Here is a 19,814-nt window from a genome sequence, read left to right on the forward strand (position 1 = left end):
TGCGGATAGAATTTTATTTCTCCCGGTTTTTTGGGATAAGGATGACTCAATTTCGTTTCCGGATCAGAAACGACCGAAACTATTATGTGGCTTTTATTTTATAACAATATTCATTTTATTGTTGACCCAAACGGCGATGTCTACAGCCAAGCGAGAACTCAACATTAATACTTATTTATCGAAAAAACCGAAATATTTAATTTTTTAGGGAATACTCTGCTAAGTTTTTGTTTTAAGTATTTTTTAGCTTATGGGAAAGAACTTGTTTGAAAGAAATTTATGGGAAATACACCACAACATCCAGAACAATGAAGGAAAAATTGTTCTCGATTTTTTTCTCGCAACTAGCGGGAATCGAACCCACGAAGCCAATTTCACAGCTGGCCGTCTAATCATCTAAGCCACGCTCAAATTTATTCACGTTTTTTTTTTTTATTAAATGATAGAATTTTTCTCGCTCTCCCAGGAGTTACAACAAACTCATTTTGGGACGGAAAAAGTATTAACATAAAGGTATGGTGATAATATAGTAATATATTAACAAGTCATAATATGTACATAAAACTGAAATAAGATAGTAAGTTTAGTATATAATACAAATGAATTAAAACAAATCATAATAAAACTTGACATTGAACATTTACATTTAGTAAGAAATACATGACAAGTATACCAAATGAGAGTGTATCATTGAATAATAAAATGTATGGCGTAGTGAGATCGGAAGAACTCCCCTAAACCTAAGCATTACACCAGCGATTAAAGAGATTTTGGATTTAACATAATCAAATTGGTAAATACATGAGAGCTGTGAATCTATGTAGATTCCGAAATATTTTTTCATATCAGTATTTTTAAGGTAATCATTTTGAAGAGCGATATTGAGATAAATATCCCGTTTTTTTACCAAATGTAATGAAGTTAGATATTTTAATGTTGAGACTGAGCTAGTTAATACGAAGCCAAACTTTTAAGATGGTGAACATTTAGTTGCATTTATTCTTCGGTTATTTTTCTTCTTTAATGTCATTCTTAATATAATGCGCCGCGTCAGCCCGTCTTGTGAGAAATCGTTTTCTTGGTTACATACGTTACCTTATGATCTCTACGTCAATATTAAAGTTATTGTTTTTCTTCATTGTCATTTTTAATACTGTGCACCGCGTTGGCCCGTCTTGTACGAAATTCATAATTTTCCTTTCCACATCCACTCCTCCAAGAAACCCTATCATCATCCAGCATTTTTGCCTCTTCCAACGTCAATCTTGTGCTTTTTAGTTACGCCGAATAAAGTTGAAAGTTCGTTATCGACGGCCTTCCATGACGGCGTGAGAAAATATCACCACAGAAAATATCCGCCCGAATAAAGAAAACAAGTTGACTTTTAAATAAACAACCCTTTTGTATTGATGTCCGTGATGAATTGTACTTGGAATATTGTTATTTTGTTTTTTTTCCATGGAAATTTGCCAACCGAAATTGTAATTAAACCTTCACTTGAAGCGTATGATTGCAACACAAAATGTGATTTTTTTATCTCGTTTGTATAGTTAAGCCATTAAATTGAGCATCGAAAACCATGCTTCAAAGCCTGTTCAAATAAAATTACATTAAAAATAAATTGCTTTTACAAACATGCATGTTTGGAATAAAGGGGTCATTTGTGATTAAGGATTGTTATATTTATTTAAGTTGATTAAACCTTGGGATAAATTTAATTAAAACAAAATATTTTTTAAAAAACATTTTAAAAATAAGTTATACAAAATTACAAACGTTTTTTTTTACCTAAACATATTCTTTGTTCAATATCTATATTTTTTTGGATAACTCGTGTGTGTGAGATTCGTTACGACGTATATGCTACCATCGCAGGAACCTTATTCAGGGTAAAATGTTTGTTTAGTTGGAAAAAAAAGTAAAGTATTTCCTAGTAATTTCAGCCTTATCGCAGTTGGCAGCAGGCACAATACGCGTCATTTTTGTAGAGTTTTGTGCCGGGAACCAAATTGAGTTTAATTTCAGCCCATTGTCTTTGTTTATCTTACCAAGATATTTGTGTATTTCAATTTCCTATTTAATTGATCGTGCACCTGTATTTCTCGGTTTATGCAAACATTTTGATTCGAAGGGAAAAAGATGTTCTGGGTCTATAAAATGTTCCGCTATTCCATTTTTTTTTTACCAAACATACAGTTAACCCTGAAGATGTCTCATGCAATGGTAGCCGAAACATTGAAACTAATCTAACATGCACGAATCACCCAAAACAATACACATTGATGACAGTGATTGTGAAAACAAACGCACTCACATTTGTGGTTATTTTACCCCTAAAACCGTAAATTTCAAAAACCTAATACTATTTTATTTATTTATTAAATCACTTTACAAAAAAAAAGGTTTTTGACATTAAGACGCATCGGAACATAAGACTAACCCCAATTTTAGGTTGAATTTTCAATGAGAAAAAGTGCATTTTATGGTCTAAACCATACGTAAATATTAATGTCTGAGTATGCAATAAACTATAATTTCATTCAATGTTTTAAAAATGTCCAAATATTTGGAGTCAGTCTAGAGATCCTCCCCAGGGAGTTATTTAGATCAAAATTTGTTGCAACACAGAGGAAAAAGAGTTTTAAGGTTGTTATATGTTGCACTGGGTATAAATTGGCCACTCAAACTAGCCAATGACAAGTCACAAGTCCTGTTAATAAATGCCTTGATTTCCATATTCCCTCTCAAAAATATTTTCCCCCTCCATCGCAACAAACTAAAATATTATTAAAAAGCTTATCGCGACAAAATATGTTAAATATTTTAGGTCTTATTATGATATTAAAATTAAATTTATTTTTTCTCTAATGATAGATGTTAAAACAAATTATTATTAATAAAATTTATCTTAATGATTTAATCATAAACTTTTTAATGCTTCTTTACCACATTTACCCAACTCTGTTACTGATTTGTATTATCTTAAGTGGTAAATTTTTTTTACAAAATTTGAGGAAAGTTTAAGATAAGGTAATAGTATTTTTATTCATTTACTGGAATAATATTTTCCTGTCAAAACAAATATCGTTTTTCAAACAACTGGTAAATATTTTCAATAAAAATATTTGACGTTTGGATTAGATTATGATTCAGTTAAAGCCATGTACCTACGAGTGATCTCACGAAGGATTTAAACGCAAGTGAAAGATTTTAGGAAGAAATAAATAAAGAAGCCTCGACGTTTTCTGCGGATTCCATAAATCTCGTACGTATCAACGCGTGTCATCTTTCTATTTGAGGTTATGTGGCATAATGGAAGTTGGCGGAGTGAAGTCACAACATGTACAGCAATCTGAAAGCAGTAATTTTGGTGGATGTTTTTCGCCCACCGGGTGTTTCAGTCACGAAGTTTGCCCCTAATGGACTCACGAAGCTGGCGACAGCTGTAATAATGTTACATTAGCCAAAATTACACCACTTTTAGAAGCCATTCCTTTCTATTTGATGTAAACTAATGATAATTTATCAAATGCCATATATTAAAGCTACATTTAAACGAGTTTTTCACGTTCTTAATTCGTTAAAAAAGAGGGGAATGACGACTATTTTGCGGAATGAATATTTTGCATTAAATTTTATTAGAAGCGTAATTTCTCCAAAATATGTTAATTGTAAATATTAGATTTGTTCAGTATCCTGTATGAACATTTTAAATTATCAAAAATAAAAAATGTATTCAGGAAGTGTACATATTTTGATATTATTTAAGAAAAGAGATCATTAAAGGAGATAGCTGCGAGTTATTGAATAAATTTATTAACAGTGTAGTATGTTATCCATATGTTAACGTTCATGTAATTATTTGTGTTTTTTATATTATTAAATAATATGCATTCTTTCCCATTCTATAACGTTGTATTCCAGTTCAAAACAGGGTTTTCGGCCTCAAAGAGTTAGAAATACGTTATTATGTTTCTCTTTTATGTAAATTTGCTTAATAAAGCATATGAAAAATTAAAAAAATGTTTTATTTTTTTAAAATAAATCTAATAAAAATTGTTATCATATAAAAAGTCCATCTCATCATGTTATCTTCAGCCATCAGCTATTGTGTAATGTTTTTTCCCAACATGGTTGACATCATTGAAAAATTTGTTTTAACAGTAGAATATTTCGTAGTCCCTAGATCAGCACCTGAAACGTAAGACTGATTATCAAGATTATTATCATAGTACGCTGCGATTTACCAATGCAGTGCCCCATGCACCACAAGGTGCGGAAAGGGAATGATGATGACGAAGATGATACTCCGTAGCAATGAGTATTGAAACTAGCGGAAAATTATTTATTTTGGTAAAAATGAAGTTGTGCAAAACAACTTTTATATAGTAGTACTGAGGTATTATTGTTTTTTTTTGTTAAGCTCTTGTATCTTTATTGTGTTTAATGTAAAATGTTATTTTTTTATTTTTTTTATTTCTCTAAGTATAACTTTAAGTTAAATTTGTCTTACAATTGCTAAAAAAAAAATTAAAATAATATTTTAAACAATTGAAATATCATCATCAAACCATATTCCGATTCGCATTTAACGATGCGTAGGGCACTGTATTTGTAAAATACACATATTGCATCTCGATCATTTGTTGCAGAAAGGTAAGGCGATCGGTTTCAAGGTGTCAGTACAGGTACAATGAATCGCTGCAGTGTAAAACCACAATATACATAAATATTTTATGACTCACAGGACCTAAAGAATTGCAGGCAAAAACGGCCACATATAAACTACAAGACGAGCATTTTTCTAACCAATAAAAAAAAAATACATAAAAAGACTTGATCTTTGATCAAACCAACCTTTTATCATGTGTAGTTATCTTAAATATAGATAATCAAACAATAGCACAATAAGTTTTTTTAATAAATATTGATTTTATTTTATGTTCATTTTCATTGTTCATAACATGGGTAATGTCCTCAGTAAATTAACTACGACTCAACTTTGACGAAGTATGAAAGTTCAACAATAAATTGTAATGTATGTTTGATATTAGATTAGTGTTTTGCATACAAAACAACGCATGTTTCCTGAAACTTTTCACATATAACACAAATTCGTTACCGCAGTCAAAGTCTTTAATTTCCTGAACACGGAATAACTTAATGCTGAAAGATCTGGGAACATTTCGGTGGCTTGATGCTTTTAAATATTATTACTAACACATTGAGACATGATATCAGTTTTACAGAAAAACTGAAATATCAATGAAAAATTATTCATTTAATGTTTTTAAGTTTATCCTAATTCTTCTTGTCTCAAAACAAAGGGCGATAAAGAATGTTGATAATAAACACACTATTCTTAATGATCATTGAAATCGCGCAATGACAGGACTTAAACCTAGACGTAGTATGAAAGAAATACTAAAACAATACTGTTTAAACAAATCTCAGTTTATAAAACTATGATTGAACTAATCCTGACATATGTTTTTCGAAACCTGGGTTTTGACAATGAATATTGAGGAAACCATTGCCGCTTTCGAAAGAATAATTCTCAGAGTTATCTATAGTAAGCAAGACGTATCTTCACTTAATCCTCTTAATGTCAATGGTACTAATATTCAATACAAGAAATTCATAAAAAACCTAGGAGAACAAATGTATGAACATCTCTGCGGGCGAGCTCATACTTATGAATTAAGCCGCCAAAAATATTTTTCAGTCTACAGTCACTTAGAAGGTTGCAAAAATTCTTACCCGTTAATACTAAATTCACCCTTGTAAAAGCATTACTACTGCCCATTCCAGATTAGGCTGATGTTTCCATGACTGATTTAAGCTGTGAGCAACTCGATAAACTTGAACGACTTCAGAATACATGCATAAGGTACATTTTTGGTCTAAGGAAATATGACCACATTTCTGATTATCGTAGGCAACTGAAATGGCTCAAAATTAGACAGCGGAGAGACTATCACTCCCTATCACTCAATGTACTTCATAGTCCTAACGCTCCTATATACCTGCGTGAAAAATTTCAACGCTTATCAGTTCATGGTTTACCTCTTCACTTTAATTCTCAAGGCACTCTCTTAATACCCATTCCACAATTTCTCTTTCTTCTCTAACTCATATAGTATCCATGCGGCTCGAATGTGAAATCATCTCTCATCCACCATCAAAGGTGTTACAACATTATCTCTGTTTAAATCGCGTCTGAAGAAACATCTCCTTTCTCTTCCTTAATCTTTCCTTCTTTCTTTTTCCTTTTTCTTTTTCTTTTTACCGTTGAGTAATAGTTTCGATTTAAAGTAATTTATAAACAAATACGTTTATTTCTATTTTTATAAATGTTTAGCTTTTTAATCTATTTTTAATATGTTCTGTAACTTGAATTATAAAAATAAAACTTTTATTTAATTGGTTGGTTGGAAGAAATCGCCATTTGGCAATAAGTCCACCAATGTAAAAATATAATTATGTTTGTTATGTTAAAAAAATATAAATATAGCCATGTGGGAAAAAACAACCATTGACGTCGTCGCTACAGTAAAGAGCAATACAATATCTACTAAGCGCCCGATGTAATCAATTCCATCAAGATGGGACGCTTGAGTTGGGCTGGCCATATAATTAGAATGGATGACAAAAACCACATCAAACACCTTAATCTCTCTGTGCTAAAAGGACGACGAAGACCAAAAAAGCCCAAAAAGCGATGAATGGACTGCATCAGCGCAGATATAACAATTATGAAAATGAGGAACTAGACAAGAAGGGCAGCAGACCGGCAAGAGTGGAGGAGACTCTTGGATTCAGCCAAGGTCCACCCAGGGCTGTTGAGCTTATGATAATAATTATTTTATCAATATTGATCAATTTACGTAGTTATTAAGGCAGAACTTCATTGTAAGTCTTGGAAAGGTGTTGTCCTCACAATATAAAAGGCGTCACACTGTACACTTTTGTATAATTTTAAAATAAAAGTTGAATTGAATCCTATAATATATTTTTATTTTGGATACCTTACCAATAATCTTGATAATCTTCTACAGCGGTTTAATTCGAAACTTGTCTACAAATGTTTGAACCGGAATATTTTGTTAACTTATTAGTCCATAAATAGTAAAAATTGTAATGTTTCGGTCTTGATTCAGGTGGATGTTGATTACAGTTCTTTGTGTGAAATAAAATAAAATTAAATAGAACCAGAACCCTGAACGAGTGTTTTTGGTCCAATAGCTAATCTCAGGTAAAAATCCTGGTAGGAGAAATCATTTGGGGATAAAATCACCTCGTGTTGTAGTAGTTGGACCGTTCGTTTACCACCCTCAAGGTCCGGAGCTCAATTTCTGGCAAGATCGACGACTTGGCCTGGCACCTGAACTGTAGACTGATTATCTTTCCTTTATGTAACAAAAATAATTAAGATGTACTGCTATTGGTGCACCAATGCAGTACCCTATGCACCATTAGGTGCGGAAAGAGAACGATTATGATAATGATAGTATTGAGTTTTTGGAAGATAAAACACAGTTAATTCAGAAGCATTTATTGTGAGCACTAAGCACAATAACTAAATCATATTTTTATCGTTATTTTTTTCGTAACTTTGTGTTAATGTTCATTGTTCATCAAAAAACGCTACAATTAACCGTATTATGGATACGTTACAGGAAATTTAACAACATAGATATATTAACCAAAAATATTAAATTTATCAAAACTGTCCATAGGTAAAAAATTGTCTTTGTCCGCATCCTCCTCTCCGTTGTTCTCTATCCCTGAACAAATATAAGTTTTATAGTGAGAAGATCTTTTAATATAATTATGTATCCCCGTACTGCGGGCCAACTGTTTGTGACACCTGATTTTTATAATTCAAATCATTTCTATAAAACTTATATGTCATTCTTATTTATATATTATGTAGGTGCATAGAAAATGCATTTGTGTGTTCGTTTTGAATCAACGTTAGCGTATTGTCAAACCTTATTTTATAGTTGTCATTATTTCGTATTTACTGCATTTTGTGGTTTCAGAATACGGTTTTGAAATTTAACATACTTTAAAAGGAAAAAGAATTTAAATAATTTTTTCATTTGAATTTTAACAAAAAGGTTTCTAACTTTTTACTAAGCTCTTTATTGTACCATTTTTAATACCATTACAAGTTTTAAACAATGATTTTTTTATACTTACGCACCCACACACACGCACCCTCTCCCTCATTCATACCCTCATTCATTCACGCATACACACATTCACATACACATGAATACAAACGTCACACAAATACAATTACTAAACTTCTTTTCTTATATATTATGTGTCATTATATTTACAGTGGATTTTTCAAATTGGCTTTAGCATTGTTAAGATTTTTCTACTTATTTTGTTTATGTAATAGCTGTAAAAATCCCAAAATAAACAAAATAAACAAAATAAACAAAATAAACAAAATAAACAAAATAAATAAAATAAACAAAATAAACAAAATAAACAGAATAAACAAAATAAACAAAATTAATAAAATGAATAAAATAAATAAAATAAATAAATTATATAAAATAAATAAAATATACAAAATAAATAAAATAAAAAAATAAAATAATTATTATTATATTTTATGTTTTTATTGGTAATACTGAAAAATTCCGCCTTCTAGTGATGTATACCTTTATTTTATGATTTTGTATTTATCACAATTATTATATTTTATGGTTAACATAGATTTTTTATTATTATTATTAAACATTTATATAATTTTACTAAAACTCAAAGAGTTAATACAGTTTCAGTTCGAGTTTCACACGCCTCATACAAATGTAATTTCCGAACACCTCTTTTATATCCGATACACGCTCAACTTCCGCCGAGTAATGAAAGGCTCCCCTGTTTGCCCGTAATGGTATGCCGCAAGAATTTACATATTACACAGGTGGGGAGAAAAAATCTACCCAGGGTTTGAAATACATAATCGATTCGGCAAAAATATTCGGCTCTGAGAGCATTGTCTCCATTTTCTGCAAAGTACTTTGATTTCGCACTGTCTGCCACAATGGTTTATGGAAATTTTTATTTAAAAACAGCAGACTAAATATAGTGAATGGAATTTTTGCGCAATTCCAACATTGCTTTAGTTTTATTTGAGCTCTACAGCTTCATCTAACAACAGAGCGTTGCCATTCATAAACTCATATTAATTAAACGCTTTGAAAAAAAAAGAAACTTCATTTTTTAATTTTTTTATTTATTTGTGATCTTTTTAAATATTTATTTTTCTCTTTGAAATAAAGAAACAATGTATTAGTACAAACGTTATAAATACAAGAAAAAAAGGAAGAATACGATACATATAAAATATAAATAAAAAGTGCTAACATTAGAAAACAATCAAAAAAAATAAAATGAGAAAATTATAGTAAAAGTACAAAAAAATACATAACTTAAAAAAAACAACAACAAACGCAATTCTTTAAATTCTGTGTAATTTTATAATTTAATAAATTGTTTAATTAATATGCTTGTCAAATTCTATCGACTAATACCTTCAAATTTTATGTTTTTTAGTATGTGTCTTTGTTGAATAATCATATAAAATAAATAAATAATAAATGCTATCATTAAAAAAAGAAGCTACCTAAATTTGATTTTTTACCCATTATTTCAACAAAAAATTGAATAAAAACGAATTTAAATAACTGATATCTATCATATTGTCTTAATGAAATGTATTTAACACTTTTGGAACTGAAAAATGAGCTTTTTTGACCGAGTCTGGATTTACAGTAAGGGGTTTCAAGTAAACTACTCTTACTTTGACTAGATATATTAAAAAATTTCGGAAATAAATGTTGGCGCATAAAAATATATTTTAGACATTGCTGGTAATAGATTTCTCGTAGCTTCAAAAGTTCAGCGTCCTGAAATAATTGGTTGTAGAGAAAAGTTAAATTTTTGTGAAGTGTAATTTAAATAATTAGTTTTCGTACGGTTTCTAAAGGCTTAGTACGAATATTACTCTTCCTCATCCAATTATTCTATAAAAAAGAGAAGACTGTACAAGTGCATAAAAAAACCAATTTGCTAGTGTTTGGATAAACGTTAACAGTTAAACGTTTGAAAACATATATAAAATATCTCAATTTGTTAAGATTTTTTTTAAAATTATTAGTGCATTTAAATTGACAGGCCAACGTTACTCCTAAATATTTTATCGACTATTAAGTTTTATTTATTCACAGTTATAACGTTTATCAAGGATACAGTATTGGTTATGGTTAATTGGTAAGATTTGAAATAATATCGACTGAATTGTGGCTGAACATTAATTTTGAAACGAGTTCATGGGATAGTAATAAATTAAGTTATTTTACCTAACCCTAGAAAGTTCATATTTAAATAAATAAATAATATGTTTGTGTAAGCAGTAATAGATCACTGGAAATGTCATTATGTTAAAAATATATTAAAAAAATTAAGTTAAATTGATTTATTTGACAATGATAATCTGCATTACTTTACGGGTTGTTTAACACGTCACGTAATGCAGACTAAATATAAAATAAGCTTAGCTGCCAATATGAAGGAATAGTTTTTAATTTTTTTTTATTAATCAAATATATTTCATAAACGGTACACGTTTTTTTAAATCTATACAAATCTACTTTTATACTTCTGGTAAATTGTATAACTGTAACTCTCCGAAAAAAGAGGTTAACTCTTATGCTTGGAGAGAGACTTACACTGTTATAGTTAATTGCAATAATAATAATTTAAAATAGAAGCATGTAACCTGAATTGCCTTTAAGTTGCCTAATTAATGGATAATTATGACTTGCATTTGTACGGCTTCTGGTTTCGTAAAACAGTACATGAGATTTGTATTTTTATTTGGAAAAATCTATATTTTCGATAAAATCGATATTTCGATATAAATCGATATTTTTTTCACTCCAAATCTTAAAAATATTAAAATCTCTAGTTTTAAAATTTTAACATAACTTTTTAAAATCAATTTATCGTAATCTTTTTGATTTGAAAAACGTTGGTAAATCAATATTTTTTATTCATTTTGTTGTAGGTATACGTATCAGCCAAAATGACAAACTCTGCAAAAATAACGTTTGAAAAAACTATTTTGTTTAAAAACACTCACTACAATTATATTTTCTTATTTCAAACCCAGAGCTTGCAATGTATTTTCTAAATTTAAAGTAGTGGAGAAGGAAAACATTTATGAGATGGGAGTATAGAAGTATAGGCATTTACAGGGCTTATGACCATTGATTGGCTGGTTTGAGTTCCTACTTTACACACTGCTACATTTACCATTCAGTCTCTGTTTAAATACCCACTTTTCAACAATTCTACAATCTGTTGACCTTTGTCAAGTAAAACAGTTTAATCTTTTATTGATGTGAATGAGATTCATCTGGCTTAATTATTTCACCTACTAGCAACGCCTGAAAACACAAAAAAGCATGTGTTACAAGAATGTCACTTAGTTTTTCGCCTTCATTTGCAATTCAAGAACAATAATATTTCATTGAAGAGTAGAAAAAAATTTAAAGTACAAAAAACGTCTATCCTCCCAGCAATTTTACCCCGAACCTTGAGCTTAGAGTGCAAACGCGCCATAGACTCGATTTTATTTTTTAGAATTTTTACTTTAGGTACCAATTGTGTCAAAATTACAAGTCCAGGGTTCTGGTTTTATTTCATACACTGAACTGTATTTTTTTTCTGCCAAGATACAGAATGAGTTCAGTTTGTTGTACGACTGAAATGATCACAATATAATAAGAAAAAATAATCTCAGGAAACCTTTAAATTGTGGAGTTTCCTTTATTGATTCGGTTTCTGTTTAAAAAAAACCCTTTAAAAGTATAAGAAACTCCACATTTAAAAAAAATAAACCCTTTTAATCCAAGTGTTCATTCAAATTCACCCGATATTTAAGAACAATATTTTGAGTTTGTCCAAATTTTTGTAGACAAGGACTGGATTCCACTCCCCGGGGAGCTGTTTATATATTTAAGATTAATTACGATATTAGGATTAATTTTTTCCCGTACTTATTGAAATTACAAAAACGGCGAGTTTGTTTCTGGTTAGAACATCTTTATTTTTGTTCTGCTGTGTTAGTGATAATGATCATGACGTGTTTGTAGTCGGCATTAAACTGAAAAGTTTGAATTTTAGTTTGACAACCAATTTTTGTCTGTTTTGTTCGTTTTCAAAACGAATTCTAATCGTCTTTTTGTATGATATTTAAGCTAAAATTTCGATATAATTCACTGAAATTTATTTAATTTGATCGAATATATAATAATAAAACACATGTTTAATGATTTTTTAAATTCATTATCAGTTAAGGACCAAATGTTTATTAGTATTAGAATACTTGCACTTTTTTTATTATTTTTATTGTTATTTAAAAAAATATAAAATACACTAATCATACTATTCATCACAAACGTCAACATATAGAACTTCATCTCTGTGGTAATATGTAAATAAAGTTTTAGGATAAATAAGAATTATTCTTTACCTCCAAGTCAACGAACATAGTTAGAAAAAAAATTAGTACACAATTTTTCTAGAGACAAACAAATGTTTGTTTTTCATTTTTTAAGCCCATCAACAGGCTTTTGAGAGCCCTTACAAATTGTCATTTATTATATACAATACAATGGATTACCTCTAGCTTAACAATATTAGAATCTATTTGAATGTACGATGGGTACAGTCATGGCATTATTTTTTTTTTTTTATATTGGAGTTGCATTTATCATTTACCTTGTTCATAAACAAACAAACAAACCATCACGCCGTTTCCCCGTAAGGGTAAGCAGAGATGATAGAACCCCACAACACTCTTTATTTGCATACAGATCTCGCTTCCTCTACATTCATACATATTCTCATGCACGCGCGTCGATTATTCCGACTTTTGACATGTCCATGACCAAATACAACAAATACTTAAAGTATTTGTTGTATTTGGTCATGCCATATCTTTCTCGGTCTTCCTCTTTTTCTGCATCCATCAACATTCGCATTGTAAATATTCTTAGCCGTTCTTTCGCTGTCCATTCGTTCTACATGTCCAAACCAGCGCAGAGCTCCTTTCTTGATTTTGTCGATAATGCTTGTCTCAGCCTTACATAATGTACGGATCTCAATATTTGTGCATCTATCATACATAGTTTTTCCACACATTTGCCTGAGAGATCGCATTCAGACAGCATTTAGCCTACTTTCATCCCTGTTTTTCCAAGTCCATACTTCGCTCCCATACATCAGGGACGGGACCAGGACTCCGTTGCGAACTGCCAATTTTGCCTGTTGTGACAGACATTTATTTGCCAAGGTCGATTTAAGTGCACCGTTTACTCTGTTCCCGGCACTCACCCTCCTTTCAATATCTTTCTCAGTCATTCCATCCCTAGTGAACATACTTCCCAGATACACAAATTCCTCTACTTGTTTTTGTATAACTCCATTCACGGTGATTTCACATTTAGTCATACTTTCAAAAACCATCACATTCGATTTATCCACATTCATTATCTTGTTCATTATATACAATATTTATAATTCATAATAATGGATTTTTCAGCTTTTAATAAGCTTCAATTTTATCTTCAAGTTTTGGAATCATGAGTGATATTCTAAAATATACCCTTACTCCAAGACTTTTTCCACTCTCTTTCATAGTTTAAGCTTTTAAAACTTTATTTCTAAAGGTAAAAAGTACACGTTTAATAGGTCCTGTTACCGCAAAAGGAAGGGCATTCATTTATTCCACCGCGCCTTTAGGGCTAATGTTGTTTTGATGAAGTCACGTGCTGGCCCCTTGAATTACTTATGCCTCTTGGTACCTCAACCAGTTGAGAGATACAGACCTCGAGATAACAACTTGCATCGTTAGGATCCGTAGCCGCAGACGGAAAGTGGAATTTATTGTAAACAAAACTTGGTATTTTCAGCGACTGAAAAATTTATGCCGTAAACTTGCGAAAGTTCGTCTGAACATATTAATAGGCGGTTTATGTAAAACAACTGCAAAATATTATACGGAAACATCTTCAGTTTTTTCCTACCAACTTGTTTCACTCAAATAAATTGAGTTTTTTTGTGAAATTAAGCAATCTGAAAATTTTCAAACATCTCATCTGTCAATTATGTATAATTTCTTTATTCAGAGCTGTTCAACCAAAGTTTCAGATGTACGTTAATGTTTTATCTAAGAACGAGTTTGACTGACTTTGGTTACTAATATTATACAACATTATTTTTGGTACGTGTATTTTTTTGGACATACACAAATCTGGTTTCTCATTTAATAACATATATACAAAAATCAAAAAAAATGTTACCTGTGTCGATATTCGCTAATAAGCGGAATGGGGAATGTTGTAAAATACGTAAAGTGGCCACTTAACCCAGCCAATGACAGGTCCTAAGCCCTGTAAACGCTCGAATATCCATAATCCTGAATTTGAAAAAATTCTACCTCATCTCTGTAGGGATATTAATAAAAAATACTAATATTATATTTATATTGTACATACTACAAAAAGTTGTTTATGTGAAAGTATGGAAAAAGAATCTACAATTAATTTTGAATTGATCAGCTATTATTCTTTGTTCTAATTTTTAAACTAAATCAGTTAAAATGTTTAAAAAATTGAGGTGTTCTATTGTTGTCTACAATTGCGCAGCAGTCTCGTGAAATAAAATTAAAACAGGTTCTTACTCTGCAATCTTGATAGTAATATCATCATCCCCTTTCTGCACCTAATGATGCATAGGACACTCTATTGGAATACCAATTGCAGCGTATCTTGATCATTTTCGTAACATAAATATTAGATGATCAGGCTTACGCTTCGCGACTAGAAATATAATAAATAATAAAAGTAATAAAAAAAACTTAAATAAAAATCTTCCTTTATGCACGCGCCAACGCGTTAATGGTAGTATGACCAAGACAAGATATTTTGTTTGATTCCCGGTGAGATCAACATAATTAGTTATTTTGTTTTTTTTCTAGAATGAGTTATGGGTTTTTTGACCGATAATGGTAAAAATAAAAATAAAAATTACCATCGTAAAATAAATCATAAATAAAATTTGGTAGGGAAATCTGTAAAAAAAAAACCTAAAACACACAAAAAACTTAACATTAAATTATTCTGTAAATCACAGTCAAAAAACATTGTACAAAATTGAGCGAAGAAAAGAAGACTTTGAATTAAGTCATTGAGGGTTGAAATATAATATATGCTTTAGATTGAAATATTCGTGTGTTTTTTTAGTTTATGAAAAAAAATAAAAAAATAAAATACTAAGTTAAATATTAATACAAAAAGCTTCATTCTTTCGTAGATTTTACATGCTTTTCTTTGCATAATAAGTCTATCTGTTTTATAGATGCTCAATTTTTTAATGGTGTCATAACACTTTTATTGCTATGTTTATAGCAAAAATGACATTAAATGGGATTTTTCTCGGTTAAACGTGCATAGTTTTGCCTTTTACTGGCAATTTTACAGCCACAAATACAAAAAAAAAAGTTAAAAAGTGGATGGTAATGTTGATTTGTAGTCAAAAACAAATATTTTTCAGTTTTTAAACGGTTTTCTTCTATTTCTTACTTCTATTTACGTTTAAGCTCCAAAAACAATACATTAAAAGTATTGTATTATTATTTCCAAGCTTCTTCTAGGCAGCATTTTTTTATTTTTTTCGATTATTTTTTATATTTATTGATTTTGAAAAACTTTATGAATGTGTCAACATTGCTTATAATTACTCAAGCTCTGGAAAATCTTTTTTTGTTTAAACAAAATAAAAATGAAAATATTATTTTGATAGCATACTTTTTAATTATGATAATAAAAATACTTTATAGTTTTATTCCACTTTTATTTATAATTATTTTGTAAATTTTTACAGATACCGGGTTTTGTCATGTCAGTCACGACGAAACCCGGTCACTGGTAAAAATTGACAAAACAATTATAAATAAAAGTGGAATAAAACTATAAAGTATTTTTATTGTTATAATTAAAATGCAGTTCCACCAAGAAATGTCAGTAGAAAAACTCAGCATACTTTTTAATTATTTTCTTTAAACAGTGTTACTTTTTGTACCATTTTTTTTTATAAAGGTAACCTTTCACATCAGATCCGTAATCCGCAATACTAAATTTTTGCCATATACCCTAACAAAAAAAATAATATAAATAAAACTTCTATTTATTTTATTATGTTTGTTGTTGCAGAGATTTCGAGTTCAAAAGGCAAAAGATCGCTACAGGAGAATGCTAAAATGGGGGAAAAATACTCGCTACCAAAAGCTGCTGAAAAAATCACCACCAAAGTACCTCAAATTAAAATATGGTAAGTTTTTTTTTACCTTATTTGTAAATTGATGAATTTTCAAGGTGCAGTAATATATCTGCAAACATATACTTAGGAATATTTTGGCATTTTGGCATATAATCGATTCGTCATAATTATTATTTTTTTTAATCTGGTAAATCGGTATTCCACGTTAAATTGAGTTAACTGATAAGGAACAAAATTTTAAAAGTAATCAAAATCTGACTGAAGAAAACTTGGATAGAAGAAATAAAAAAAGTATTTGAATGACATATAAATTGTACTCTTTTTCAAATTTTAAACACTGTACAGTCCTCCTTAAATCAGGTTTCCATAGTGAAGAGAACTCATTTAATAATTTTATACGAACCGTATTTTACGTAGTATGTTATTTAAAAAATAGGCGTGTAGGCATCTTTCATTTTTCGTTATTTATTGCTATACATGCATAAAAAATATATATAAATAAAGATTTTTCACTGAGGTGTCTTGTACAGAAAGCACTTTATATTATTTTTCTTTTATTGTCGAAATAACACGAGTTTAAATACTCAAATAAATCGTTTTGCATGTACAATTAACTTGGCTTGTTAAAGAAATAACATTGCAAGTCGTTTTTTTTATCGTTCTGGGTTTAGACGTTTATTTTTCTTAGATTTTCCTATTTGATCCTTTTTCGTTTCGGCTTTTACATATATAAAGAGATAAAAAAAAAACAATATTTTTTTCTCAAATGTTCGTTCGTAAAAAACTTTGAATTTTTCCATATTGTCGTTTTCAGTTGAGAGCACTTTATTGGTCAGAAAATTTAGCGGCATTCGATTACTTTGTTTCGAAACAAGGTAATTCCGTTACATAATAATATGTCGATCCTTTCCCCTTTCCTGAAAAGATGGCAAACTTTGGCAGTTTCCACAATAAAATTTACGTCATCAATTCCAGAGCGACAATATTCGCAAATGGGCACCATCCAAACAGCACTTCCAAGAGAAATAAAACGTAAAAAGTTTAAATTTTATAGCCAATCGCCCAGTTGCTACACACATACGAAATACTACACACGGTAGCGTGTTTTGAGTTTATAATTTATGCAAAAAATTACGAAATCAATACTTTTATTCTTTTTGTGACAAGTCTCTGTGTAATATCTTTGATTGATCACTTTTTTTGAAAACATAATAAAAATAATTTGGCTAAGATAGATAAAAATATTATTCGATCACACCTTTTTACTTGAAGTACATGAAAAAAAAATCTTTTATAATTTGGTAAATATATTTATTTTATTGTGTATTATTTTGTATCAAAATAACTGTTTGTTTATGTACAAACAAAAACAATTATCAAAGCATTATTTTTATAAATTTGGTCATACTTTTTTTCTCTCTTTTCTATCGTTTGAAAATATGCTTTTATATTAAAATAAAATTTTAAAAAAATAATGATTTTTTATTACTGTTTTATCTTAAAATAAATCACAAACGTTTGCGTGAATAAACTGATTAGAGACTTTAGTAAATTTATAAAGGTTTTAAAAAAAATACTCAATTCTTGTGAGGGCAACTTATAAAAATTACACTGCTATTAATACTATGTTTGTTTGCAAGCTGTTACGTTCAGGGGTTGCCATCAGTTTTTTAAAGAAATAACATGCTAAACCTCTGTTTAAGAGGCTCGTCAGTAGGTGAAAAATAGATAATGTGGAACTAAATTATGAAAAATACACCGATTAGTTTTCGTGTGATTGAAAATATTGTTAATAAGTCTCCGTGGTTGAATCCGGTTTTTGTCAATAAAAAAATGGATAGACTCAAAATATTTTAATACTGACTGTGAAAATTGTAATGCGCAAAGCTATTGCTTGTTAGGTTTGGCACACCCCCGTAAGCTTGTATAGGTTGTATAATCAGTACACCACACACTAAGGTACACAATATACAGGCAATCCAAAAGCAATGAGAAAAGTTTCTAACAGGACCAGAACTTTACTTTCAAGCTCCTAAAAAGGCAAGACCACCAGCCATTTTTGTAACAAGAATTTACGATGTTTGTAAAAATGAACAGGATTTATTTTTTTTTATTTCTTGCAAAACTTTGGAATTAAAAATGTTCTCGATCAATAGTACATTAAATTTATAAAACGTTATTTGAGTTGATAAATATTAAACGCCAGTATGTCCACCAATTTTTTTAAATATTTGTTTTGCAAAATGCAGAGGAAAAAAATTTGATTGTATCAGTACTGTTAAAATCAAAACATTATTAATATAAAACTCTGTCAAAAAACTTTGTTTCAATTCAGAAGCAAGAAGGTTCACGTGGACTTAATAGGAAATCGTTGTAGACTTATCTGCGTTTGATATTTATTAACTCATTTAATTTTTATTAAGGACAACAATAGAGGAAATAAACTTTTACTTCAGTGATGTTTTTTTAATGTATAAAAAAAATGCAATTAGTAATACAAATAGAGTAATGATATATTTAAGTTTGTTAGTGAAAATTCTTGATAGAAGTTCATTGTAATTTATTATATAAATAAAAAACAAGTAATACTTTAATCCACAAATTCGGAAAATCCTTAAAAAAAAAAACTTACACTCATTAAAATAGCATTATATCAACTCATTAGTTTACCCAAAAAAAAAAATATTTGATGTTGATCCTTAATAAAAAAATAACTTCATGTAATTAGTTTTTATATTATTTTGAATAATCTATCCTTACCGCTATTTTGCTTCAAAAACTGAAGTAATGAGTGATGCAAACCAATCATGTAGTAAATGGAGAAATAATTGAAAAAAATGATAGTTATATATGCTTAGGACATGAAATAAAGCTCGGCAAAGATAATCAAGAGGTAGAAATAGAAAGAAGGCAAGGTTTAGCATTGGCCGCTTTTGGTAAGCTCTCATATATCCTAAAATCTCCGAAGTATTCACATTACTTAAAGAAGAAACTTTTTGATGCTTGTGTTCTCCCTGTACTGAAACTTTTGTGTTCACGAAAAAAAATTTATGATACATGGATTAGAGCGAGAACAAAGATCGCCAATGTGGTCTATAGGGCTGCCAACCAGAAATGGAGCTGGGCTGGTCATATAGCCAGAATCACAGACTCTAGATGGATCTAAAAAGTCCTGGAATGGTGACCCAGAATGGGTAGAAGAAGTGTCGGCAGGCCTCAGACAAGGTAGTCTGATGACATAAGACGAGTTGCAGGAAGTGGTTGGATGCAGTTGGCTCAGGATAGGGAAATATGGAGACTAAAGGGGGAGGCCTATGTTCAACATTGGACAAGAGTGGTGATGATGATGATGATGACGGCTGTTTTGTATAAGTACATTGAACTCCTTAATAGAGATACTAGTCTCGAAGGTGTCGCGAAAGAGATGAAATCGGTCACTGGATTTT

At 29.8% G+C, this 19,814-nt stretch overlaps 1 protein-coding gene across 1 annotated transcript in view; it reads left to right on the forward strand.

Annotated features, from left to right (window-relative positions):
* Positions 1–19,814, forward strand: part of LOC148278885 (protein O-mannosyl-transferase Tmtc2-like) — a 378,152-nt gene that overhangs the window by 346,312 nt on the left and 12,026 nt on the right. The window contains exon 8 of the mRNA XM_088230743.1: positions 16,302–16,419. Coding sequence (XP_088086869.1) covers positions 16,302–16,419 — 118 coding nt within the window. The remainder of the gene's footprint in view (positions 1–16,301; positions 16,420–19,814) is intronic.

The sequence above is a fragment of the Micrasema longulum genome, unplaced genomic scaffold (genome assembly GCF_059751315.1).
Source record: "Micrasema longulum isolate JH-2025_06_02 unplaced genomic scaffold, ASM5975131v1 h1tg000813l, whole genome shotgun sequence".
In the NCBI taxonomy this organism is placed as follows: domain Eukaryota; kingdom Metazoa; phylum Arthropoda; class Insecta; order Trichoptera; family Brachycentridae; genus Micrasema; species Micrasema longulum.